Source organism: Zeus faber (assembly GCF_960531495.2).
Source record: "Zeus faber genome assembly, chromosome: 16".
Lineage (NCBI taxonomy): Eukaryota > Metazoa > Chordata > Actinopteri > Zeiformes > Zeidae > Zeus > Zeus faber.
The window spans coordinates 893,260-920,527 of record NC_137202.1 but is presented as its reverse complement, the minus strand read 5'-3'; the positions used below and the strand labels follow the sequence as shown (position 1 = coordinate 920,527).

At 41.4% G+C, this 27,268-nt stretch overlaps 2 protein-coding genes across 6 annotated transcripts; both read right to left on the bottom strand.

Moving 5' to 3' along the window:
* Positions 1-14: 14 nt before the first annotated feature.
* On the bottom strand, positions 15-6,681 carry LOC307242188 (glutathione S-transferase 3-like). Of its 4 annotated transcripts, XM_080016527.1 has the most exons (8): positions 6,615-6,681; positions 6,398-6,504; positions 3,750-3,859; positions 3,515-3,566; positions 2,924-3,056; positions 2,687-2,828; positions 1,395-1,520; positions 15-501 (listed from the first exon to the last, which is right to left on the bottom strand). In XM_080016527.1, exons 3-8 carry the CDS (start codon positions 3,834-3,836, stop codon positions 361-363), a joined length of 681 nt encoding a protein of 226 aa, XP_079872653.1. In that variant the 5' UTR covers positions 3,837-3,859; positions 6,398-6,504; positions 6,615-6,681; the 3' UTR covers positions 15-360. The 4 variants fall into 4 exon arrangements, with proteins under 4 accessions (XP_079872653.1, XP_079872656.1, XP_079872654.1 ...); XM_080016530.1 differs by lacking the exon at positions 6,398-6,504 and having other exon boundaries at positions 6,615-6,661; XM_080016528.1 differs by lacking the exons at positions 6,398-6,504; positions 6,615-6,681 and adding an exon at positions 3,970-4,056.
* A 2,170-nt stretch (positions 6,682-8,851) lies between these two features.
* Positions 8,852-27,000, bottom strand: LOC307242632 (serine/threonine-protein kinase ICK-like). Of its 2 annotated transcripts, none has more exons than XM_080017153.1 (14): positions 26,868-27,000; positions 23,803-24,065; positions 20,830-20,884; positions 17,826-17,947; positions 17,658-17,737; positions 17,437-17,569; positions 17,160-17,331; positions 15,141-15,308; positions 14,369-14,749; positions 12,602-12,801; positions 10,923-11,065; positions 10,624-10,740; positions 10,401-10,508; positions 8,852-9,719 (listed from the first exon to the last, which is right to left on the bottom strand). In XM_080017153.1, the coding sequence occupies exons 2-14, from the start codon at positions 23,901-23,903 to the stop codon at positions 9,568-9,570; spliced, it is 1,932 nt and encodes a 643-aa protein (XP_079873279.1). In that variant the 5' UTR covers positions 23,904-24,065; positions 26,868-27,000; the 3' UTR covers positions 8,852-9,567. The 2 variants fall into 2 exon arrangements, with proteins under 2 accessions (XP_079873279.1, XP_079873280.1); XM_080017154.1 differs by lacking the exon at positions 26,868-27,000 and adding an exon at positions 18,453-18,485 and having other exon boundaries at positions 23,803-23,880.
* Positions 27,001-27,268: the final 268 nt, after the last annotated feature.

The following is a 27,268-nucleotide window of genomic DNA, read 5'->3' as shown; positions in this document are numbered from 1 at the left end:
TTAGAACACAGGGGTCAACAGTTTACCAGTTAGTTTAATAAAAAAGCCATTTAACATTAAAAGGGGAAGTATAGCATGGGTCTTTAATCACATTTAATTTCAACAATGAAATGTACTGAAATAAATGGTTAAAATCACATCTATTTCTAAATTGTTAGACCTTGTGTGATAGCAGGATCAGGGTATTAAAAAGTATTGCGGATATACGGTATTTGAGTTAAAACTCATGCATATATCACATTATGTGTGTGTGTGTGTGTGTGTGTGTGTGTGTGTGTGTGTGTGTGTGTGTGTGTGTGTGTGTGTAGGGGAATAAATGTGCACGTCCTTTGCCGTGAGTAAGACTTAATGTATTTCTTTCTATCGAATGATCGGTAATTGAATATTGAACACCTCCATGACAGTTTTCACATAAGTTTGATCCGGTTGGGGCTTCCTCATACTGCCCGTCTGCAGGAACCTGCTGATGGCGGGGACTCTGGTCATTCTGCCCTGGAACGCCTGAAAAGCAGCATTTCTGGATTAATAAACACATTCCATCACCAGATCCTCTTCAGTGTGGAGTTCAGAAGAAGTCACCAACATGTTCAAATTAAGTGCTGGTATTCTGTGACGATGTTCACTTCACTTGGGTAGGAACTCTTAAAATTCTAATAATAATTATTATCATAATCATTATTATCCAACCCGCGGGCTGGACCCCGAAAACATAACGCGGAACCAAATGTCACAAGTGAGAGTTCCACCCGGATACCTTAAGCTTAAGCCGTTAGCAACATGCTAAGCTTTGCTAAAGCCGACCGAGTTGTCCCACTATGGTGAGTGCAAATGAGTCTGACGCATAGGAGCTGGAAGACCTGCCTACTTCCCATCAACCGTTTGGCAAAATGTTGGGTTCCCAGTTAACTACTACAGCAATGGAGAGCGAGTGGTGGATCGGAGGATGACGGTGTGTCACAGTTGTACGGTACTGCATATGTGAAGAAACCGATTGAAACGCTCCTCCTAATGCACACGTTTTATTTGTTATTATTCTACCATATATTGTCATTTAAAAGTCAAGAGCACGAATATAAGACGGCACCAATTTTCTTGACGTATTTCCGGGGGGGGGGGGTGTCTCGTATTCGGGTCAGTACGGTAAAAAAAAGAAGTCACTTAAAACTACTTATTTGCCAACAATACCCAAATAAATGAATGCAGCTTTGTGCACGTTCATCTGTTTATACGCTGCTAATGGCAACTCATCAGCGACGAGTTGAACAGGAACAACCACAAGCGACAGCGATCGCTTCCGGTGTGAGCGCACAGCGACACCTCTTCGACGATTGAGCGACCAAACGCGATAAAATGGCTTTAGATGCGAGCGTACGGCCACGGGGCCTGTTTCTCACCTTTACGTTGGAGAAGTGGGCGAAAATGCCGGGAAACTTCTCCTCCAGCATCAAGGAACATTCCAGGAGCTGAACGTCGGCGACGCTGAGTTTCCCTCCGACCAGGAACACGGGACCACAGAGCGCCTGTGGGGAGCGCCACACACCAAATACCATGTTCAAACCATTCAGCGTCATCTTACCTAATACAGAATCTTCTTCTTCTTCAAGGCTGCTCCCGTTAGGGGGCGCCACAGCGGATCAACACTGAATGCTGCTGCTATATTAAAAGCAAAGCCCACAAAGAGCTGAAGCAAACTACGAAACTATTTTCTTTTTTTAATCTGCTTTATCCAACTTGTTGCACCTTTGCAGGCCTTTGCAACACGCGGGCTCATTGGTGGCCTGGCACTGCCAGACCAATTTGCAAATGCTTTGGTCTGCAATATCTCCTTTCGTATTCAAGGGGCGTTGCCAACTGGCGCAGACCAAAATGTCTCCGGACGAAATTGGACGGACCTACAACCGATCAGCGCAGTGGACAGATCTCCAACCAATTAGAGCCGTCCAGTTCATCTAATACTGTCACGATAGCGGGTTAAAAAGACCGTTCCACGTTAGCAGCAGCCATCTTGGTAAGGTGCATCAATGGCGCTTCTCTGCATTGTCATTGTATCAAACCCACCCCATATAAGATAACGCTTGTGATTGGCCTGTCCCTGGGGAGGTTGGGTGGAAATCTCTTTGAATGGGGGGGGTGGCTAGACATATTCTACAGAGCAAATTAAACATGAGCTGCAGATTTTTCTGGTTCCCAAGCTAGCTCATTATTACTGGAAAGAAAAGCGAGTTTAAAGCAGTTGATCCTGCTGGATACAACTTCCCCTCGGGGATGAATAAAGTAGTTATCTATCTCTCTATGTAATGGTGGTGAAACAAGGCAATGAACCTTTTTGACCTATTGGACTGAGAATTGGTTCGCTACTCAAAGCTCCATTCAGCTCTTGGGGGAAATCTGCTGGTGAAATGAATGTACCGCAACAAACATGACACTGTGAACTGATCAGAACTTTGCCCGTTGATTGGTGTGCCAAAACTCTGCCCTTTTAGACTGTGTCCCATCTTGTTTCCTCCCATGTCAACAAGCTATGTTTGTTCAGTGACTTACCTTTTTTATACATGCATTGGAGCTTCAGTGTCAGAAGTAATATCGCTACTGGTACCTGTTATGTTTAATATTCAAATGATGATATCCCAATCAAAGAAAGGAAAATATAACCTAATACCCTTCTGCTTGATACAACTTGTCGCACCTTTTCAAACACAGGGAGATAGCGCTCTGTTGCTTTGCTTTCAATCGTGTCCAACTTAGTTTTTAGGTCTTCAGGTGCCGTGAAGGGCAACATCATCATCATCTCCATCAGGTCCATCAGGCCCTCTGAATACATGTTGATCCTGAAATGGAAATGTGTGCTTTAAAAAGTGACCTCAGTAAGCCTTGGTTTGCACTGATAAAATCAATTAAAAATGCTAAAATAATAATGTCATACATGGCCCGATCCTTGATGTCTTTCCCGTGAAGATTGTATTTCTCCGCTATGTAATTCAGGATGGCCTTTGTCTGAATCAGCTTCATGCCGTCAATTTCCACCATGGGTACCTGCTGAAACATGAGCACTCCGTCTACAAAAGACAACAGCAAGTATTAAGGAATCTTTTATCTTTTTTTTTTTTTTTTTAAATCAATCCACTAGAGTACGTCCTTGGTATTCTCATGGTGGCTCCATTTAAACAGAGGAACAGGGGCAGAGGTTCAGATAAACAAGAAGCGCTTTAGCACATGGCCCATTCCTAAGTAACAAGGTGTAATTAAAAGGCACACCTTTGAATTCAGTCCAACCTTTAACCTTTAATCTGGGCATGCTGTATCAAGCATGCTTCAGCAAGCTTTAACCCACTGAGGCAGTAATGGACCTGAGGACATTTTATGTTTTAGATTTGTGTAAAAAAAAATGCTATAGAAATCGATGTACATTAGAAATAGATCTGCACTGTCAATGCATCAATTATTTACCTGGGTCCAGGTTACCTGCACTTCTGTAAACTACAGCATATTGAAAATATTTCTGCCGCAAACTTACCACTCAGTAGTTTTTCATATTGTTCACGGTCTGTCAAATGCACCTCGTCAAACTGCAAATATGGAATTGATCAAATATATTTGCGTCAGTAACACTATAACACTGTACGAACTGTAATAAAAAAAGTAAGTACATGACAATCTTTAATTATAATTTATATCCTTATATCCACACCAATAATGTATCCTGTGCATAGAATCACACCTTGTACCATTTGTGTTCGTGGTTTACTCACCTCAACCTCCGCAACTGTTAAAAGCCAACGGATTGACTCCATCTTCCCTCTCCCGTTGAAGTAGTGCAGCACGACTCTCTCAGCCATGACAGTATGAGGAAATTCACAATCTGCAAGAGAAAATCTGACTTTTTCGACAAATACATATTTTCAAAGCACAGACATTTTGCAAACTTACATGTTGTGACACTTGCATTAAATAACCAGTTTGTGGACTCACCTACAGACCTTTCACACCGCAACCGCGATCTACGTAGTTATACAACTTAATACGACAACGTTGAAAACGCTTTTATCCGGAGGGAGGGACACACCGTCTACGTCACATGGTCAATTGACCAATAGCAAATGTATGATTTGCGTTACGCCTGATGCATCGTGGGAAATCAGCTGAACTAAACGTTTCAAATCAAGTTTTCACACACTGAAAATCACAACAAAACACGTATTTAGATTGAATTGTATCAAATAAAAAACAAGACAATTGTTCAATATTTTGGAGACACAACATATATACACCAAGATGGCGTGGTGGTGTCCACACGCCCACCTGGCTGCTGCCTTTAGGGTTTGATGGTTTGAGGGTTTTGTTAGTTGTTCTGCACCAATTTCCGATGTTGATTGATTTTTAAAATGCATATAGTTTTTTATTTTATTCCTTAAAAAAAGAGAGAGAGAGAGAGAGAGAGAGAGAGATAAATCTATATCTGGATTACGTTACAACCACACTCGATCCTGGTTAGGCAATTGCCTGTGTATCCCAATAAATAGGATTAGACAAAAAAAGGCTCATTAGAGAACATACAGAGGGGACATTGTCGGCTGACATACTTAGGACAATTGACAATAACAAGTCTAAATTCAAGGCCAAAAGGATTATCGTCAGTACAAATCCTAGTCTGATAAACTTTATTACACCGTTCACCGACTATTGTCATTTATATAGTATAAAATAACCCATAACTGATGTGATACAATATATACCCCCATATCCACATGTTGGCACAATGGTTCAAACGCTGCCGCTGCAGGTTGAAGCCCAGATTTTTCCATCCCAACTCCCATTCCGTTCATCAGATGATTGGATGAGACAACCAAGCTCAGTGGCTCGAAGAAAAAGCCACTGCAGCAGGACTTGAGGGTTCAATGCCGGGTGAGCTTTTGAAAAGCAGCAGTCTAGGCCTTAGGGTGTGTTTAAAAGGCCAGAAACCAGGGCCCAGACTGAAGGAGCCTGGTGCCATGATGGTTCCAATGGAAGCAAAGTGCAATGCATTAAAGAATAAATCATGGGATGTGCAAATAAAATTAACAAAATTACATTAAAAGAAAGCCAAATTTCTAACAGTTACAATGAAGACTAAATATTAAGCGTTTTAGTATTAAATGTTACTCCTTGTTGTAGTTATTAAGCCAAAAACATTTAAAGAGAAAGTTAAAAATAAATTTAAAATACAGGACAGGGATCAACAGCTTGTCAGTCAGTTTAACACAAAGCCATTTAACACCAAGTGGTCATTTGTAACATGTTAGAAATAACATTTTAAAAAAACATTGTGTATTTGAATTATGCATGTCCTCCTGTATTTGCTTTGTAATTGAATTAATAGTACATGCCCTTGGCCAAAGGTCAAACTTAATGTATTTATTTTTATTGACTGAAAGGTAATTTAATATTGAACACCTCCACAACCGTTTATAGAAAAGCATCATCTGGTTGGGGCTTGGGGATCCTAAAATGGAAACACGTGACCTCAGTAAGCCTTGGTTTGCACTGATACAATTAAAAATGATAAAATAATACATAATGTCATACATGGCCCTATCTTTGAGGTCTTTCCTGTAAAGATTGTATTTCTCCGCTATGTAATTCAAGATGGCCTTCGTCTGAATTGGCTTCATGCCGTCAATTTCCACCATGGGCACATGGTGAAACATGACCACTCCGTCTACAAAAGACAACAGCAAATAATAAGGGTGTTTACAAACAGGTTCCAAACAAATTATTTTATGTTGGTGTTTCTCTCTGAAACTTGCATATTACATCCTACATACTACATGTACATACTTTAGCATGTGAGTAAAATGAACAATGGCATTTTGGACATATGCCATGTGTCTACCCAACATCTGCAGTGGTCCTTGTGATGTGTTGCAATGCATTATGGGATATCCTCGCCAGCAAATACTTGCACACTGGAAGGAATATCCCATATCTATTAGATATCCTATGGATTCCTGGTACTTTTCACACAAAAAACTGAACTAAATATTGAAACGTTCAATTTGGATGAATATACTTACGGTGTGTGTGTGTGTGTGTGTGTGTTTCCTTTAGTTGACGTCCAATCACCTGTCTGTGCGTGTGTGCACTCGGTCAGGATTTATACGTACGTGCGTGACGTCATCTTGGAGAGATTGCGATTGTTTATCACAAACTTCACGCGCTTTCGTGACCTGTGCACGCCGTCGTCTGCGCATGCGCGAGAGGCGATGATAAAAACTTACATTTGTTTTACTAAATTATTCCACAAACGAACCCATCTGGATCAACCTATTCATTTGATTAATATCTTTTATTAACAAAAACAATAGGGCTACAATGGAGGCTGGACGCCTAATAATAATAATAATAAACATGTTTTATTCACCTCAACCTCCGTAACTGTTAAATCTAAGGCATGGACTCCATTTCCCTCTCGTTAACGTAGTGCAGCACAACCATTCCAGCCATCGCAGTATGACGGGAAGCTAGAATCTGGGGAGAAAAGGACCAAAAAAAGGGACTACAAGGGACATCTTGGGGGGAGTGGGTGCACGTTTCTAGACATTAACACTCCATAGAACCGAACAACAAACTTTACAAACCTTGATTTGATTCTTTAACGAGCAGCTAATTTGCCGAATCCAACTTGTTTCTTTAGGGACGAAAAGGCTTTCAACTAGAAAGAGGGAGGAGCCACAGCGACCAAGTGCGGATCGGTCCAATAGAAAACATCCAGATCTGAATAATAGTCAGGTTGCATTGTGGGAACAAACTAAAGCTTTATCGTAATAAAGTTCTATACTTTAATAACCACACAAATCACGACAGTTGGTCCGAATTGTAAGGAATATTAAACTGAATTTTACTTATGTTACATTTTTTTTTTTTTTTTTTACGATCAAGCACCGCGACCTAAACACGTCTCCGTACCGACCGCCATAAATACACCGGACGGCCCTCGTCGCTCGGATGTGAGGGCGATCTGGCTGCGACATCTGTCACCCCATTGATCGCTAGGGTTGATTCGGCTGATCTGGCTGGCTAGGCGGGTGTCCCCTTCCTCCCTCACCGCTCCACCCGTGTCCCTCCCGAAGCTCCGCGCTCGGTGGATGAGGACCATTCCCGGCGGACGAGCATCGTTGGTATTACCAGTAGCTGCTCCCCTGCTAGAACCTCCAAACAAGCTCAAGGCCCATTTGTAGGAGCAGCGTAGGGAAGTCAAGCTCCAAGACTTCAGACACATCCAAGTGAGGCGCTGCACGTGGCAGTCTGCCCTGCTTTTACATCATTATACGCTTCAATTTGTACCTTTTCTTTTTATGTCAGTGCAGTATCACACGGCTGACAACAGATTATCAGCAAATGACACAGCTCACACGATAGCATTTCGGTGATTGGTCAACAACAGAGTCCTCACCAAGATCGCAGATGTAACTGACATGAGAATTTTGTGCGTGCCATGGATCCGACAAACCCACAGACAATCTCAATGAGATTGTGTATTGAGGGCAGTTCCAATATGGCGTTGTCAGAGTTTCATCCAGATCGCTTCAGTATTGTGGATGGAATTTGTGATCAACAATCCCAACCTCACCAAGATGGCCGCATGTGCAAATTGACATAGTACAGATTACGGGATAGCACTGCAGTCTAATGACACACAGATATAGGTACAATTGGACTTTTACTAAAGGAATGTAAGATAAAAACTCCTAACCATACAAAGTGATAGATATTTTTATTACTATTAAACTTTGTTTGAAATTCTGACAAACACGATTATGTTTGAAAAAAATGTTGTTAAAGTATTACCAGAGGAGAATTGGATAAAACAAAGCACAGCATATTAAACATCATAAATATATACACTTCTGAGGACAACTGACATGCACCAGAGTAAGTTCTACAAAATAAAAACCAATCACTGTCAAAATGTATCGACATTCCAGAGATATTAATGTATACAAACTTCCTGAATTATAATTGTGTTTTTTGTGTATTTATTTTGAAATATTTTTTATTATTTTGGGGTTTTTGGGTTCCCTTCCAGATGCCTCAACGATTTGTTACAATTACAACAAAAAAGTGTAGCCCACTACACACAATTCATTTCATTATATATCCTCTATAACTGAAGTCAGTTAAACCACTAAACTTTGTTTTTTTATTTATAGGTTTATTAAATACATTATTGTGGAGGCAGTTTTCTGTTGATTTACAAAGTGCCATAAAATAATTCTGTTCCCCAAAATGGATTAATAATCCAAAATGGATTAATATTCCTGATAAATAATTGTGATCACACTATTGACTAAAATAATCGTGCAATAATCATGCAGCCCTACTTCAGAATGATAATTGCCGTAAGTTGCGGAAACTCACCCACAGCTGCAAACACCACCCGATCATAGAATTAAACTGTAACCAGGTCGGAGTGAATGAACTTCTGCTGTCACAAAACACACCAGGACAGAGAGCCAAAGCACACTCGTCTATTGAACTTTAACGAAGGGCCGACTTCCCTGGATTGAGTGTATTGCTGCCTGCAGCTGTATTTATTATCGTATCTGTACTTATGCTAACTGTACTGCATTTCTCACAGTAAAATAACTCTTTTGTGAACTGTAATCTGGATCTGCATGAACACTTTTAAGTACCTTTTAAGAGCAAGTATTTTATACTTTTACTCAAGTCGAAATGTAATGTGCTAACATACTTTCACACTTGTACTTTTACTGAAGTACAAGTCCTCCTTCCACCACTGACAGGGACAGATATTCAGATATTCAACTTAACGCCCAAAATAACACTGAAATCACTGAACACCGGAGTCTTCAAACATCTTTTAAGGATAATTCTCCTTGCATTTATTTTCATTGAATTGAAGCACTGACTTTGAACCAAAATCAGAAATGATGTTGCTGCCGCAACACAATGCATCAGAGTACAAAATGACAATAAGGCAAAGTAAACGGCTATAGAGACAGCTATAGTGAAGTAAAAAAAAAAAAAAGAAAAACTCAGATATATGTAGATACATACCATGCTGTCGCCTTTAAGTATGACTCCCTTCCATTTTTTTTTCGTTTTTTTTTAAGCGTCATCCAAGGATCGGAATACTTGTGTTTGAGACATATTGGTTGTTTTTGGATGTGTAGAGGACATGTGTAGATTGGCCACCTAACCTATTTTAAATTAAGGCTTCACTAATACAAAGAGGGGTGAAAATGTGAAGGGTCTGAGCACTTTCTCGTAATAATTGTAAACTACACATGAATTAGAGGATGTGAATGTTGGTTCATGTACAAACCCGTCAATGTTTAGTCCTGGTCCACAGACGTACAAATGTGAACACTGAAGGAAATCTTTAATTCATTCATGGATTAAGTCGTGGGGGGTTGCTTTGCATCGAGTTATACACAACACATTCATACCCTTAGAAATGACACATTGCACAACATGGTAAATATATAGGGAAACAAAAGTTATTGCTGTATAGAATTTATGTACAAATTTAAAGTTATAAAAACCTTTGGGCCTCCTCTCGGGAGGCCACTAGCGGTGCCCGTACTTGGCTGACCAGTCCGTGCGGCCGTGGACGTTGTGCAGTGCGTGGTGAGGCAGCGCGGCCGCAGGACTCTTGTTGGCCACGGGGGCATACGCAGAGCTGCTCATCTGACCACGGCTCGACCTCCAGGTTGCATAATCTGACACCAAACACAGGGAGAGATTGTTGACAACATCATGGATCATATAGAACTTGTGCAATATCCCTGAAATATATTCAAATAACACTGTTTTAACAACACAGATTACGTAATCATTTAGTAAGTGCATAGTAATAACTCATTATTTATAGCCTGTATACCCGGACAAATCATATATGCTGTGCATACATGTGCATTTTGTATATTTGGCTATTTCTGTTTTGTGTTTTTTTGGCTATTTGCGTATATTTGGCTATTTTTATATTTTTTTATATTCATTTTATTATGATGATTTTATTTTCCTCCACAGACTGTAAAGCTTTTTTGATGCTAATTGTCAATTGTCAGTGCTAAACACACCAATCCTCATCACGGCAAATTCCTTGTATATGAAAATATACTTTAGAAACAAATTCTGATATAATAAATAAAAGGTAATAATAATAATAATACAAATAACATAATTAACAAATTAAATTAATGACTAGGGCTTATCCCCAGTGTTGGATGCTATTGTTCATTGTTTTTCTAATCAGTTTCTAACGTATAAATCTGGTGTAATATGAAGTATAATAAATGTTTTTCAACAGCTGTACCGGGCTCTCCAGATTCTCAGAGCATCCAGCTGGAAAAAATTAGATTGAGAAAACTGAATCCTAAGTGTTAACATTTAATTCTCACTTGAAGCTGTGGAATCCCCCATTGACCCCGCCGGCACTCTGTGACCTGCGGAACCAAGCTCCTTCTTGAAATAGGACGGGACGTACGCACTGGGAATGGTATTGGTGCCTGGAATTAAAATGACATCTATTCATCATCTTCATCCTCCTCTTCCTCCTTCTCCCAGGCAGTGTATATCCTGTATGTATGTGTCTTCCTGGTTGCAAAAATCTACTCAGATTACCGTGCGTGCCTCTGTTGGGCAGCGTCCCTCCAAAGGGAATGCTGCCATTTCCCCAAAGATGGCTTCCACTGAAGTCTTTGCTGGAATTCAACATGACATTCCTTTTGGTGCTGATCCCTGAAGAAATGGTCAAAACACTGGATATCACTACATCAATACATCAATCTGTATTTTACAAAAGCATTTAAAAAAAGCAAGCTCAAAAAAAAAAAAAAAAAAGGGGGCAGTAGAATCTAGACTGGACAGCTATCGTGCAACAAAGCACATTTTAAACAATTCCTCATCGTCATTTCACCTACCGGGGAGATATCTGGACTGCTTCAAGTAATGCTGCTTTGCGGAGGTGCTTCGCGATGGCTCCTGGTACGTGGAGGCCTTGTTCAGGTTTAACGGCGCCTCCTCCTTCCCGTGGGGTCGGCTAAAATCCAGAATGTTTCCATATCTGAAAAACCGAGGTCATCACATGAACCCAAGATCATTTGTTACGTGTATTGTTTACTGTTTACCTTTTAGGTTTAGTGCATTTTTTTTATATTCTTTCTTGTTTACTGCTTACTTTTTAGGGTTATTGCTAGTTTATTTCACATTTTTTAGGTGATTTATATTTCTATTGTTTATTGCCGTGGCACGGTGGCGCAGTGCATTGCACTGCTGCCTCACAGCAAGAAGGTCCTGGGTTTGATTCCCGCCTGGGGCGCTGTTGGCACCGTGCTCCGGTGGGTTATCTCCCAAATAGGAGCCTTTCTGTGTGGAGTTTGCATGTTCTCCCCGTGCTCACATGGGGTTTCCTCCACCTCACGTCAGTAAGGACCCCCACCAAAAACATGCACCCATCATGGTCTGACCAGCGATGGACACTTATCACCTGGTCCCCGGGCGCGTCCACGTACGCTGCCCACTGCTCCTGGCTGTGCCCCCGGAGGAAGGACAAGCCAGGATGGGTCAAAAAGCAGAGAATCCATTTCACCAGCCACCATCAAGCATGTGCATGTGTGTGCAAGCATGTGTTGTGGAGTGTCGTGTGACGATTAAAGACTGTTTCTTCTTTCTTCTTGCCAGATGTTATCGTCCATTGCTTATTTGTAGGTTTATTTTAGTGTTCATTTTAAGTTATGTTTGTCATTTAATGCAATTTTTATTCATGTCATTGATAAGATTTATTTTATTCTGTATTTATAGGTTTCTAGATAAGATCTATTGGTGATTAGGGTTATTGTATATTTGCCAAAGTTTCCATTATTCACAAATTCTCAGGTTTATTTCTTCTGGTTTATTTTGTAGTTTGTGGTTAGGTTATTAGGGGTCCAGACCACAGGGCTCAACCTTTCGAACGTCTTGTTGTTTGATCCATATCGATGTACATTTGGAGCAGAAATTAGTGAATAACTGTCATAATTTTACGAATGAATCCACTAAGAATCCACTATTTTCAGAGACGTCTGGTCTGAGACAGCCAGAGAGAGTCCCTCTGTCCGCTCCAAATGTATATACACATATAAACGCATATAATATCCTATATAATCACAGAGCACAGATTTGGGAACTTCGGATTACACAACCTTGGAAACCTGTAATACGTACCTAAAATGACTAAACTGGACCCTGTGTTTTGCTCCTTGCAGCTGTATTTGTATATTATAAATGCTTCCTATGCTCTCATTAATTCTAGGTCAGGGTATATTGCCAGTTATTTTTCCTTTCTGTTGATTTCGAGGTTTATTTTACCGTTTTTGTTCACACTTATTGTCTATCAGCAGTTTATTATAATAGCCAATGATATATTTTATTGTTTCTCCTAGGTTTATATTTCATTAATTTTTTTGTTCATTGTACATTCCCTATTTTTCAATCTTCAAGTTAATCCTAAGCTTTACTGTATATTGCACATCTATCTATATTGCATCTATCAATCACAACCCCTACAGATCATTTTTACACTAAATTGATTGGGTTGAACTTCTCTTTTCTCAGACAGCACCTGCTGGGAGCGTCTCCGGCGTGCTTGGGCTTTTCCATAGAGAAATTGCTTTTCCCACTCAGAGACGCCAGCTCTCCGTCCTCGTACTCGTCCCACTCGTCTCCCTTGAGGAGCCCGGCGCCGTGACCCCAGCGCCGGCGCCCAGCTTTCGCTTTCATCTGGTAGCCCAGCGCGTTGGTGAGCTCAGGCTCCTGCCGCAGCTTTTAAGGATAACAAGGAGGAACACAACAGATACAGTGAATTCACAAATCAAGCAGTCATTTCACCCCTCCTCCATTAAAAAAAAAAAAAAAAAAAGGAACAGGAAGTGGGTGAAGGAGGCCTGTGTGATGCAGGGGTTGGAAACATCCTTTAAAATACCAAGAACTATTGTAGAAGTGGAATAACAGTAAATTAAGAAAAGGGTAAAAGGTGAGGAGAAAAATGCAATAACAAGGTTAACAAACTCCTCAGTTGTGTCTCCATTCCAAACAATTTCTCAATCAATTTCCAGAACTTTTTTGTTACTTAGTAGGCCACTAAAAGCACTTATGTCAGTATTCATTCTGGCATTTCAAAATCAAATTCAAGGACTTTAGAGTCGTTTTTAAAGCACTATTTTCTCTATTATATATTATCTATTATTAATCTCATTGTCATCTACTATTATGAAGCGCCTTTCACACATGCAGTCTTTCCCAGCAATTTTCTGGAACCGTTCCTACATGGGGTCATGGGTTCCTTTTCTGGAGGGAGTGTGTAGGACAGGTTGAAAATGATCACACCAACTTAATAATATTGGGTTAGGGTTATTGCGTCTGGGGACGGGGGCTTTGTCCATAGCTGTAACTCTCTGTTTGTCTCGGGATTCTCCCGTATTTTACCCTTCTTTCCCGCTGTCTCCCGATTTTTTCCCCCCGCAAATATCCCTGTTTTTCACCTTTCTAAAACATGTAATAAAAGGTTGTTGGCGCCGACGATCTCTGCTCTCTTGACCACTGTGCAATCCGCTGTGTCCACGCTCCCCTTTTCTCCCAACAAAACCAATAATAACAATGTTTTTTATTGTAGCTGTTTTCATTGTAATTGAATGAAACAAAAAAACACTGTGCGTGCATAACCGTGCGTAATTGAGACACCCCCACACCCCCGCCAACGGTGTGCCACTGGGACGAGAAATTTCCCTTGTTTTCTAATCCCAATGTTGACGGTAGCTCTGTCCCTGCTCCATTAGGAGGGAACTGAGTCCGTCCGGGCGGGGTGGGGAAATGGGGGGTGGGAACTGAAACTCTCGTCTCTGACAGCCAGGAAAAAAACAAACCAATTCAGATTTTACGTCCATTGCCGACAGATTGTTCAAATGATTGCAATCACACTGGAACAGACATTTACGACATCTGTCAAAAAATTATTCTGGAAATTATTTGTGTTACGATTTGAATAACAAAACCAGGAGGAATATCAAGTGATAGTTTTTTGTTTTTTCAAGGACTTTTCAAGCACTTCAGCACAAAATCGGTTATTTTTAAGGTATTCCAGCACTTAAATTTCTGAGGATGAAATTAAAGCACCTCAAGGACTGTGTAAGGACCCTGCTACAGTATCTGCGCCACTCATCCTCCCTGCACACGATGTGCTGACTACAACCCCTAGATAGTGCTGCTGAGCAACATTTACTCTCTGTAAAGCAGATATGATCACATTTGTAAAGTGAATATTCTGACCAGAATCTATGTGTTTCATTAGAGAGTACAATCTATATATTTGAGTTTACAGCAGTGTTCTCACTTTGCTCTGGAGGCCTTTATCCATGATGAAGGGGAGGAGACTCTGCGGGGAATGCTCAGCCTCCTCCGGCTTCACCATGTGGGACGGCTGCTGTTCCCGTAGCAAGCCCCCATGCCGCTGGTACACGGGGGCCTGGCCAGCAGCCGGCACTGGGGAGGCCTGGATCTGCTGCAGGGTCCTTGAGGGTGAAGAGTGCTGGTGGGAGGGCGGAGGTTGGGGCAGGGGCACTGGCTTCAGGAGGAGGGTTTGCTGATGCAGCATTTGCTGCGACTGAGGCTGCGGCTGCAGGGACACCAGAGCGGGCTGAGGACGACCCTGCTCAAGGATCTGCTGGGGAGTGCCCAAGGCCTGGCCTACGTAGAAGTAGGAATACTTGAGAGCCTGAGGGGGAAAGACAAATACAAAAACATCCACATCTGGGCGTGGTCAGAACCTTGTTCAGCTGACTTTGTGCAAATGTGGAGAGCAAAAGTCCTTTGACCCTCCACACGCATATGGATATTCCTGAAAAAGCATGTTTCCACCTCCTGTCCTCACCAACAGTGTTTTAGAAAATCTCAGAAAGTCCTGACGTCAGCGTTTTCAAGTCGCTCCGTTTAACTTCCTCCACATCAACACACGGAAGACAGGGTTTTGATAAATCTCCACCCTGGGAAGCTTTGTTTCCAGTAACCTGAAACGCCATTTTGGTGTGGACAGGAGGCCAAAACGCAGAGAAAATACCAAATATCTGTATGGACAGGGCCTGAGACGAGGTGCGGTGCAACACTACCTGTCCGGACGCTGGCCTCTTCTTGGGATCCCACTGGAGCAGGTCTCTCATCATCTGAATGGCTTCGGCGCTCGCATTGGGGATCAGTGTCCGCAGGTTACTGGGAACGCACTGAGGCCAACGGAAGTTCATGGCACTTGACAGCTGGTGGCCCTCTTGCCAGTCGTTCTGCAGGGGGGTGGATGAGGTCACCACAAGCACACTTCATGAGGGAATCTGTTATTATTCTGTTTTTTTTAATGTGATGGACTTGTATTTAAGGTGAGGAGCTGCCTCATAGCCATAATTTAACATTTTAGTGAGGACATTCAAAACCAAATTACTGTGACTATATTATAATAACGATATAATATGAAACAATACAATTTTATTTATATAGTGCTTTTTAAGCTACTCAAACACACGTCACATGAACAGAAAATATCACATTGTAAAATACATAAATAAAAATAAAACAATTACAGGAAAAAGTGGTGGAAAAATAGCAAACGAATACGAGTCAAAAGGAAAGTGGAAGAAAAGGAAGAATTTCAGACATTGAAAGCAAGATGGTATAAATTCATTAGTGCATTGAAAATAGTACAATTTGTTCATATATTTTTTTATTTTCATTATTTGTTTTCATAATTATCATTATTATTATTATTATAAAACATTATTGAAGATTAGATTAATATTAAACTGAGCAATTTTAGTTCTTTATTATTTTGTCACGCACACACGCACGCACACGCGCTTTATGTGCAGCTACAGCAGCCGACACACACACACACACACACACGCACATACACAAGAAAATGGAGGCCGTGAAATGTGTTTTCCGCTGTTTACCCCATCGAGGCTTATCCGTCCTCCAGGGAGCAGGCCAGGAGCAGTGGATAGGTTACCCCTGGGCCCCTGGACCGAACCAGAAGCGAAAGCGTCACGAAAGCGCTTCAGATACACCGCTGCCATGTTAATCACTATGGAAGGTCACACCAAGCAGAGCCGGTGTCGCAAAAGTGGCATGGTCCTCCCAAACCCGCCTCAGCTCTTTCCGGCAAAGCATAAACTGGAGTGTAGATTCCCATCGAGGTCCATTCAAAAGATGTATTCTGTCAAAATATTTAATAACCAAGCCTGGTATGCATCAACCACGATGTGCGATCCTAACGTGGATTACTTTTTCACCACAACAAATTAAACCTAACTTATGTAAATAAAATATTATCATTCCAGCAGGAAAACAAATATGGGAGGTTGTTCTGGCAGTTTTGTTTGCATTATTTTAGTCAGGCATCTGGCATGGCAGCTCATGTAGTCTCGGGGGTCCTAGTCCCCGTCAAGCTCCGTATGAATATCCACAAATGTGAAATATAAACAATGAACTCTAATCTGACAAACTAATCATCTTCATAAACATACTCAAAATCCGAAGTAAATGAAAAGCAAAGGGTTGAAAACGGAAGCAAAGATTCATTTGAACACATTAAAGGTTGATACATTTTACAATTTGTAGTTTCATTGATAGAGAGTCAGGAAACTGCTGCTTTCGCTAGTGCGTCGTAGACAGGGACCGGGTGAATTGGGTCCGGTGTGAATTGACGAATTAACACAATGACGTGACGATTTTGCGATTGTGACGTGTCGCTTCTGATGTGGTCCAGTAGGTTACAGCGCCCAGGAACCAACTTCAGTGTCCATAGCTTGTCAGAGGATGTTCTTCCGCATGTTTTTAGTGGGGGGTTCTTATAATGTTATACAGAAGAACCCCCATGTGAGCATGGGGAGAACATGCAAACTCCACACAGAATGGCCCCTAATCCCAGACCTTTTTGCTGTGAGGCAGCAGTGCAATGCACTATGCCACCGGTCAAAGGTGGCACAGTGCATTGCACCAATGGTACCAGTAATTATACCAATTAGTGCACACTGGCACATATGATCTTTTCTTTTTTGAATCAACTACTGAATTTCCCCATTGATGACCATTCATTCTCTGGGTTATTTTCCAGTTTTGGGGGATGTGTCTGCTCCTACCTTCTTGGGTGTCCCCAGGACCTGGCAGATCTTAAATATAGTGTCCACTTCGCTGGAGCCTGGGAACAGAGGTCTGAGGGTGTAGAGTTCCGCCATGATGCAGCCGACTGCCCACTGGTCGATGGGGGAGCTATAGGATGTGGATCTGAGGAGAACCTCCGGAGCTCTGTACCTGGGGGGGCCGGCGATTGTGGGGGGCGGGGGTCAGGGCATCAGGATCAAGTGTAAAACTAATTTAGGGATCTGGATCAAAACCATAACAAGACAAGCGTCTCACCATCGAGTGGACACGTAGTCCGTGTATGGCGGGCGAGAGCGGATCTCGCGGGCGAGTCCAAAGTCTGCGATCTTCACCAGCTCTGGTCCCATGCATAGAAGATTCTCTGGTTTCATGTCCCTGTGGAAGAAACCTGCAGCCACACATGTCAAACTTCATCACCATCGCTACGTTTCTCAAATTGTTAAGACGTGTTAACAAACCCCACCCATCCTTCATACCGTGCTTGTGAATGAATGCGAGGCCTTGCAGGATCTGGAACATGATATTTCTGACGGCAGATTCTGGAAACAAGCGAGTCCTGAAATATGGAACATGCCGATCAGACTACAGAAATACATCAGGTTTTTTTTTTTAAATAATGGCAAAATGAAACATTTAACACATACCTGTCTTTCATGAGCTGATACAAGTTCTCCTTCATGTACTCAAAGACAAAATATAAGTGGTCGTTCTCTCGGATGACCTCCTTGAGTTTGACCACATTGGCATGGTTGAGTTTCTTTAAGGACTGGCAGGAAATAGAAAACATTTATTTTTATTTTTTTAAACACACCTAATGTATAAGTAAAGCAAATTAAAATGTGCCACAACATGCCAGACAGCACACAGATGTCACTGCAGCACATTCAAAAAGCAGATCCCTACTTTAAAACTCTACGGAAAAGGGCTTTTGTTTTTTAACAATGTATTTCGGAGTTGGAATGCAGTAAAAGTGGGTATTTGAAATCAACTGAGAGGATAGAAAGCAGGATGGAAAAAAGCTCCAGCTACTCCATGCACTGGTGTGGTACATGTCGAACCATGCTACATTTTAGTACGGGAGAAGCCATGATGGGGGTGGGGTTTCTTTGGTTTTCGAGGCCGACATGCTATATTCCTAATCTGAGTGACGGGCCCCTGGGGGACTAGAAGGTTTTAAGTTGGATGGGCTGGTCGGCTGCTGCTGCTTCTAGAAGGAACTGAAGCAAAGGGACGGGAACCACAAGTCAAACCAGAGAGCACACAAGAATCACCTTCTATCGTTAGGGCGGCTTTCAGAGTCTGGGCTGTGAGAAAGTGTTCAAAAACAACGTTGAAACACAGAGAGAGAGAAGGAAAAAAAAAAAAAAAAAAAAAAAAAAAAAAAAAAACATCACGTAGAGGACAAACACACTGTGGTGAAAATAACTTTTTTCAAAGGTCAAACTCAATTAAGACTACACCCTGAATATTTCCTTACATTATGCAATGTTTTTTACTCCGGATGTTAAAATGTGTCGACTCATCGACCGACTGTCGACGGGTTCTCTGTGTCGACAGGAAGAAGTAAAAAGGAAAATCTTTTTTTGTTGTTTTTTAACTTTCTAAGAAGGTAACTATTTATAGCCTATTCAAAAGGTTCTAAATAAAATAATAAACTAATGATACCGTTTTCAAATGGGAGAGGGAGCTGAGTGTGTGTGTGCACGTGGCGGTGTGCGCTGTAGGAGTTTCGCTCTCACAAATTCTTTCTAGGAATTCCGAGGCAGACATCAGACATTGCATTAAAACAACCACTTAATAATTTCAACAATAACAGCCGATTGCTTTGAATGTTACGAAATTATTGAATAAACGTTGGTGTAGGCTATAGGCCGAGCCCAAAAAATAGTAAAGAGAGTAACATCAACATCATCCGTCTTCGCACAGTTTTGGAAGGACACAGCGCAGTAGTGTTGGGTCGTTGGCAAACGAGTCGTTCTTTTTGACCGGATCTTTTAAGTGAACGAAATGAACTGAATCCTTCCCCAAAACGATTCATTTGGTTTGAGACTTCCACCAAAAGATAATGCTAGAAGTCTTTTACTAACAAATCGGTGAACGAACCTAAAGAACTGCCATAAATAGTTCAGAACTGTTTCCAACAGTTTTTTTAGTTCCTTTGATTGGTTCAGTGATTCCCTCTTTAGTTATTTTAGTCAGGACGCTGTTATTTCAGTTTGTGCGCTGCAAACCGTATTGGGCAGACATTACACATGCATGATCCCACCTACACTTGGCAACATTGACACTTAAGTCGAAGTAAAATCTTTGTCAGGTTAAACTGTTCATTAAAATATTTGTATTTTCTATTTCTATTTTAGAAAGTTTAAATTTAAATGTCCTATTGATTCAAAACGGGACGCAAGATTTAATTGTCAAATACAGGAAAGTGGCGACCTTGTTTTTCCCTTTGATTGCTTAATAGAATATGAATAAATCGTCATTATAATCAATATCAATCAAAAACCCCGCTGACGTCAAGCAGGTAAGACGATACACAGACAGATGATGATGTCACAAAGCGTCTTGCTCTACAAACTCTTCTCTCTTCACTGCCCGACCGTAAGTTTTAAAACCTTGGCGTATCGGCCATGCACTAACGTTGTGCTACTTCTGGTCACATGTAATCTTTTTTTTTCCACTAATTCCCACTCTGAATGTAGATGGATATGCATGCAACTTGAACCACGAGATGGCTGAGGCGTCCCGGTTCTAACAGCCCCTCAACCGTGTCAGTGGGTCCAGCAGCCGTTGTGTTCTAGACACTTTTAGCCCGAAAAATGCCAAGGAGAATAATAATAATAATAATAAAAATCTGAACAATTACAACAGGCAATTGCGGGATGGACTTCTAATAATAATGAAAAAAAAAGAAGAAAATAAATAAAAATATGAACAACTGATATTATTTTCATTAATAATCTTTGAATTTGAAATTTTAAATCAAAATATTTTCATAAAATTTAATTAGTCATGTCAAATTAGTGCTTAAAATAATATATCAAAGGCATACTTTTTGGTGCCCTCCCCTTACAATTTCTCTGCACCCCACTAGGGAGAGCACACGCCACAGTTTGTGATGTCAGAGTCTAAAACGCAGTAGATTAAACATCCTATACATGTTAATTGCGATAATGTCTCCTCCGTATTGTGTCTATGATGAAGAGGGACAAAGGGTAAAGGCTTCTTGAGAGAGTCAACATGAGAGAAGCAGGAAGCCACTAAAGGACAAACGTCGCAACCTAAAACTAAACAACACAGTGATGGAATAAAAGATGACAAAAAGGACAACGACGCTGGATTTACTGTAAGAGGTATCTTCCGTTTTAACAGAAGCTTGCTGTAAACATCCATCCGTCTTCCAAACCAGGATCTAAAGGTTCTGCTCATTCTCGAGCCTGGTGGCTGGTGTAATAAATCATGACCACTGTACCTTTTGAATAATGAGAACCCATCGGCTATAGAGGCACTCTGTAGGGGTTTATTACATCTGATATATGCAACTAGAGCTGGGCAAAAAGTTAGACTGAGGTTGGTTTTTTCTTATTTTTAACAATGGTTGCAGTTAATTTGTTAAAGCATCAAAAATGTTGAAAAAGTTTGACTTACTTTGACCTCACGAAGGTTCATGCATTCTTCCCAGGAGTAAAACTTCCTCTTCATTCTGAAAAAAACAACTATTAGCTATTGGTATTTCCACCAATAAAAAAAAAACAAAAAACAAGTATTTCATTCAGTCTGCCAAGCCAACTTTAGCCAACATTAATATGTATATTTTATATGTATAGTAATAATAACATATGTCCAATAACACTGTACAAACTGTAACAAATTAGTAAATATATGGCAATATGTGGCGCCGCCCCTTGCAGTTGCCTGCACCAGGATTCCGGTCGACTTTTGCACATTTTAGTATTTTTTTCCGTTTTTTATCATAATGTCCGCCAAAAAAGCATCGGCAGTTAACTCTTACGGCCGCGATGCACTCATGGACATAAAAACTTCCCTAAACAAACAACTTTGGGACTTATCCGTGGAAGCAGAGTGGCCGGCTGAAATTCTACGCGGGAAGACGCTTAACAACAACAAAAATGGAGCCGCTGTTTCACGGATGACGCGGTCTCCCAGGTACTGCACACCACGCTCACGCACCTGGATGGCCGGAAGGGGACCTAAGTGAGAATGCTGTTCATCGATTACAGTTTAGCTTTCAACACCATAGTCCCTACCAGACTGACTGTCAAGCTGAAGGAGCTCGGACTGAATACTCTGGGATACAGCCCGGCCCCAGGTGGTTAGGGTGGGGAAGCACATGTCAAGCTCCCTCACCCTGAATACAGGATCCCCCCAGGGTTGCGTCCTCAGCCCCCTACTGTACTCCCTGTACACACATGACTGTGTGGCCAGGTCCAGCTCCAATACCATCATCAAGTTTGCTAAAGACACAGCGTCTTTACCACCTCAGGCAGCTGAGGAAATTCCAGGTCTCGGTGAGGATCCTCAAGTCCTTCTACTGTGGAGCGGTGGGGAGCATCCTGACAGGCAACATCACTGCCTGGTTTGGGAACTGTACTGCTCAGGACAGGCGGGCCCTGCAGAGGGTGTTGCGTTCAACTGAACGTACTACTGGATGTACACTCCCCTCCCTGCAGGACTTCTACACCAGGAGGTGTAGTAGCAGAGCCCGCGGGATCATGAAGGATCCTCATCACCCTAACAATGGACTGTTCCAGCTGCTGCAGTCAGGCAAGCGCCTCCGCAGTCACACAGCAAGACCAGAGAGACTGAGACAGAGTTTTTTCCCTCAAGCCATAAGAACTGTCAATGCTGACCTCACCAGGGGTCCTCATTGAGCCACACACATAGGCTCCACTACCTTACTGTACTGTATGTAGCATGCTGTACTGCATACTGTGTCACTGTTCCTTCGGTGTTACCGTATTGCTGTGCCGTACTGTTGTATACTGTGCTGTATTATCCCACAAACACTACCTCACTTTATTCACATGACACTTTAATGCACATATCTGTATATACATAATTTCCTATCCTATATACATAAGTCTATCCCATATACGTAAGCCTATTCCTTTTATCTATTCCATTTTATTCTATATATTTTTATTTTATTCAATAAGTATTCAACTTACTGTATTACGTTTTAGGAATTAGTTAGTTGGTCTAGTATAAAGAAATTTTCCAAGGACATATTGTGTGTAATCACCGGGAGCGTTGCATTACATTTCACTGCATATACAGTGGGGCAAAAAAGTATTTAGTCAGCCACCAATTGTGCAAGTTCTACCACTTAAAAAGATTAGAGAGGCCTGTTATTTTCATCATAGGTACACTTCGACTATGAGAGACAAAATAAGAAAAAAAAAATCCAGAAAATCACAGTCTGATTTTTAAAGAATTTATTTGCAAATTATGGTGGAAAATAAGTATTTGGTCAATAACAAAAGTTCATCTCAATACTTTGTTATATACCCTTTGTTTGCAATGACAAGAGGTCAAACGTTTTCTGTAAGTCTTCACAAGGTTTTCACACACTGTTGCTGGTATTTTGGCCCATTCCTCCATGCAGATCTCCTCTAGAGCAGTGATATTTTGGGGCTGTCGCTGGGCAACACGGACTTTCAACTCCCTCCAAAGATTTTCTATGGGGTTGAGATCTGGAGACTGGCTAGGCCACTCCAGGACCTTGAAATGCTTCTTACGAAGCCACACCTTAGTTGCCCGGGCGGTGTGTTTGGGATCATTGTCATGCTGAAAGACCCAGCCACGTTTCATCTTCAATGCCCTTGCTGATGGAAGGAGGTTTTCACTCAAAATCTCATGATACATGGTCCCATTCATTCTTTCCTTTACACGGATCAGTCGTCCTGGTCCCTTTGCAGAAAAACAGCCCCAAAGCATGATGTTTCCACCCCCATGGTTCACAGTAGGTATGGTGTTCTTTGGATGCAACTCAGCTTTCTTTCTTCTCCAAACACGACAAGTTGAGTTTTTACCAAAAAGTTATATTTTGGTTTAAAAATCCTACAATGTGATTTCCTGGATTATTTCCCCCCATTCTGTCTCTCATAGTCCAAGTGTACCTATGATGAAAATTACAGGCCTCTCTCATCTTTTTAAGTGGGAGAACTTGCACAATTGGTGGCTGACTAAATACTTTTTTGCCCCACTGTATGTATGAAAGTATGTATATGTATGTGACGAATAAACCTCTTGAATCATGAATAATTGTAATTATAACCTATACCCTTACCAATAACTATCCTGTGCATATTCTGTATATTTGACTATTTCTGTTTAGATTTTTTTGGATATGTGTATAATTGGCAATTAAGTTTTTTTTTTTACATTTTTGTACTTCACTTTTTATCCAATTCTATTTAATTTTTTCAGACTTTTTTAAAAATGCTAGCCAGGACAAAATCCTTATACATGTGAATGCACCTGGCAGAATAAACTCATCTATCCTGGGATTATGATACAACAGAGGTCCCTGTTGCTTGAATATCATGTATTAATATGATGTGTAGACTCTTTTAGTCCGCACACTTTCTTGCGACTCACCTCTTTATGGCGACCAGCTCCCCCGACTCCAGGCTGCGGCCGAGGATGACCGAGCCATAGGTTCCGTCCCCGAGCTGCCGGATGGTCGTGTATCTATTCATGGCGAGCCTCCGTCCACATCATTGTCTGGGGGGAGACCACGCGGGGCTCAGCGGTTAAGCTCTCTGCTGCTGCCGCTGAGTGTAACCAGATTTTCCTGTGACAACAGCAGTAGACCCTGTGCAGTGCTGGCAAACTCATGCTGTCATGGGCTGTTCTGCTTCCTAAAAAAGAAAAAAAGGTGGAGACAAGGGTATAAATACCAGGTTACCCACAGCAGTCAGAGTAACGTCCGTTCTAGGTTTCCTACACGTTCCCAACAGGAGATAATGGTACATTTAAATAAGTTATGTTTATAAAACAATCCCCCCAATTATTTGATCACAGATCAGGCGTTGACTGTTTGCAGTTGCTTCGATCCTACATTAGTTAAAAACGAACTTAACATTGCTATTACATCTGGCCGATATTGACAAAATGACGAATACCTTGATGATATTTTGGAGATGACTTGATGCTTTGTAAGATATTTACACACAAACAAGAAATAATATTGAGAAACTGGTATGTTGATATTCTGACCTTTGATAGCTACAAAAAACAGTCAATGAAGTTCAGAAAACTGCATTACAGGACTGTGATGACCTTTAAAGCAACACTATGTCACTTTTTTACCTGAAAATAACAGCTTCAAAATCTTTTTGATAGTACACTGACTTGTAATATGGAAAATGGCACAACACACATAACTTGTGAAATAATGTACATGCAATAACACTTGTTACACTGTACATACTGTAATGAGATAACAGTTATAATTATTATAATTTATCATTTTTAACCTATACCCATAACAATATTTCATCCTGTGCATAGTATTGCATTTGTATATTTGTATATCTTAGATATCCAACGATTTCTGTTTTAATATCTGTTTTAATTTTGGAAAATAGCGCACACACACACACACACACACACACACACACACACACACACACACACACACACACACACACACACACACACACACACACACACACACACACACACACACACACACACACACACACACACACACACACACACACACCCCTCACAAAAAGTGAGGGATATTTGGCTTTCGGTTGAAATTTATGGAAAATGTAAAAAGTTCACGCTACAGTGATATATCATGAAAGTAGGGCATTTAAGTAGAAGCATGCAATGGTGATTTCCTCATCTCAAACAATTTATTGAAACAAAAGTCAACAACAGTGGTGGGTATACAACAAAAAATGTCAATGTCTCAATAACTTGTCATGTGCCCTTGAGCATCAATTACAGCTTGACAACCACGTCTGATGCTGTTCACAAGTCGACTGATTGTCTGCTGAGGCATGGCACCCCACTCTTCTTGAAGGGCGGCCCTCAGGTCATTGAGGTTCTGGGGTACAGAGTTACGAGCCTCTACAAGGCGATTCAGCTGATCCTATAGGTTTTCTAAGGGATTCAGGTCTGGAGAAAGTGCAGGCCACTCCATTTGAGGTACCCCAGTCTACAGCAGCCGTTCCCTAATGATGCGACTTCAATGAGCTGGAGCATTGTCGTCCATGAAGATGAAATTAGGCCTGTGTTGTTTATGCAGGGCCACAATGACTGGATTAATGATGTTATTCACGTTGTATGGGCTTGTCACTGTACCATTCACAAAGTGTAGGGCAGTTCTGTATTGACTAGACACACCTGCCCACACTGTAACAACACCACCACCAAAGGCTTGTTTGGTGACAACAGTGGCTGATGCATAGCGCTCTCCTTGAGTCTCCAACATTGTTGGCGGCCATCATTTCTGCTCAACGTGAATCGACTTTCATCAGAGAAAAGCACTGAGGCCCACTGGTCCCTCGTCCAGCGTAAATGCTCCCTGGCCCGTGCAAGACGATGATGCCTGTGCCTGCTGGTGTGGTCAGGTACCCTTGCAGGTCGTCTAGCACGCAGACCACGCTGATGTAAACGGTTTGGAATGTTCTGACGTGACACTTGGGTGCCTCTCACCTCCCTTAAATGTGGCTGGAGTTGAGTGGCATTCATCATCCGGTTCCGCAGGGCACTGTTCACAATGAAGTGCTCATCAGTGTGGGATGTGGCCAAAGGACGTCCACTTCTATGCCTTTCTGTGACTCTTCCAGTCTCTGTATCTCTGTTGCAACCTGCTGATGACACTCTGTGACACTCTAAGCTCAGTGGCCACTTCCCTCTGAGAACATCCTGTTTGAAGCCTCACAATGGCGAGGTACTGTTGATCAATTGTTAGGTGTCGTCTTGGTCTCATGATGTCAAAATGTGAACAGCACGATGAAGAGGACTGTTTAAATACCAATTCTAATTGAACCAGGAAATGTATTGGTCAAACACAAGAACATATATATGTTCTTGTGTTTGACGTACATGGGCCAGACGTGACTGTCAAACAGACGGAGGTGTAAATCAGCATGCCATGCACAGCCAGCGGCATGGATCAAACACTAACTATATATATATATATATATACACACACACATATATACATATATATATATATATATATATATATATACACACACACATATATATATATATATATATATATACACACACACACGCATACATACATACATACATACATACATACATACATACATACACACACGATTTCTGTTTTAATTTCTGTTCTAATTTATACTAATTTCCAAAATTAGAACAGAAATTATATTTCCCCAGACTGTTTAGCTTTTTTTAAATGGTCTGTGCTGAAGTACACCACACCTCACCAGAGGAAATTGCTAGTATATGTAAATGTACCTGGCAAAAATAAGACAACTCTGATATATATATACATACACACACACACACATATATATATATATAAAATTGATGTGAAACAAATCCGTTTGACATGAAATTCACATATCGGTGAAACGGTTCTGTTGGGGTCGGTTCCCGGGTGGTGCAGACGACGGCCTACTAACGCAACACCGCAATAATAACGCAATTAAGGAGAGTCTCACCCTCCTTGTGTCAACTGTGCGTCCACTCATATCCTGGCATTTGTAAGCAAGAGCGAATAAACGGAAGAAGAGAAGCCGTTGGAGGACACCAGGGTATCAGTCCCTTCACAACATCAACAACCTATGGCTGGCGGGGAGCAGGGAGCGCGGCGGGTGGGGAGGGGTGCGACGGAAACACTGTCGCCTGCTGGGGGTGGAGCTTCTGCCGAACTGTCCTCGTCACCTGATTGTGACGTCATTGAACCGCGGAACCGGAGGTTTGGAAAGATTCATTATTATTATTATTATTATCTCGTTTAGATTTCTCTCACCCCTATTTCTTGCAATGTACTACTGTGTATTATTCAAGATTCAAGAGCTTTATTTGTCACATATATATATACATACGTTCAGACATATAT

Coding starts and splice junctions, on each gene's coding strand:
- LOC307242188 (XM_080016527.1), bottom strand. CDS start 3,836: ATGGCTGAGAGAGTCGTGCTGCACTACTTCAACGGGAGAGGGAAGATG. Junction 1,521..2,686: donor ATCTCCCTGTGTTTGAAAAG/GTGCGACAAGTT, acceptor CGCTCCCCACAG/GCGCTCTGTGGTCCCGTGTT. Junction 502..1,394: donor CCCACTTCTCCAACGTAAAG/GTGAGAAACAGG, acceptor GCTGCTTTTCAG/GCGTTCCAGGGCAGAATGAC.
- LOC307242632 (XM_080017153.1), bottom strand. CDS start 23,903: ATGAATAGATACACGACCATCCGGCAGCTCGGGGACGGAACCTATGGC. Junction 20,885..23,802: donor GAGCTGGTCGCCATAAAGAG/GTGAGTCGCAAG, acceptor TGTTTTTTTCAG/AATGAAGAGGAAGTTTTACT. Junction 10,741..10,922: donor GCAGTCCAGATATCTCCCCG/GTAGGTGAAATG, acceptor CCATTTCTTCAG/GGATCAGCACCAAAAGGAAT.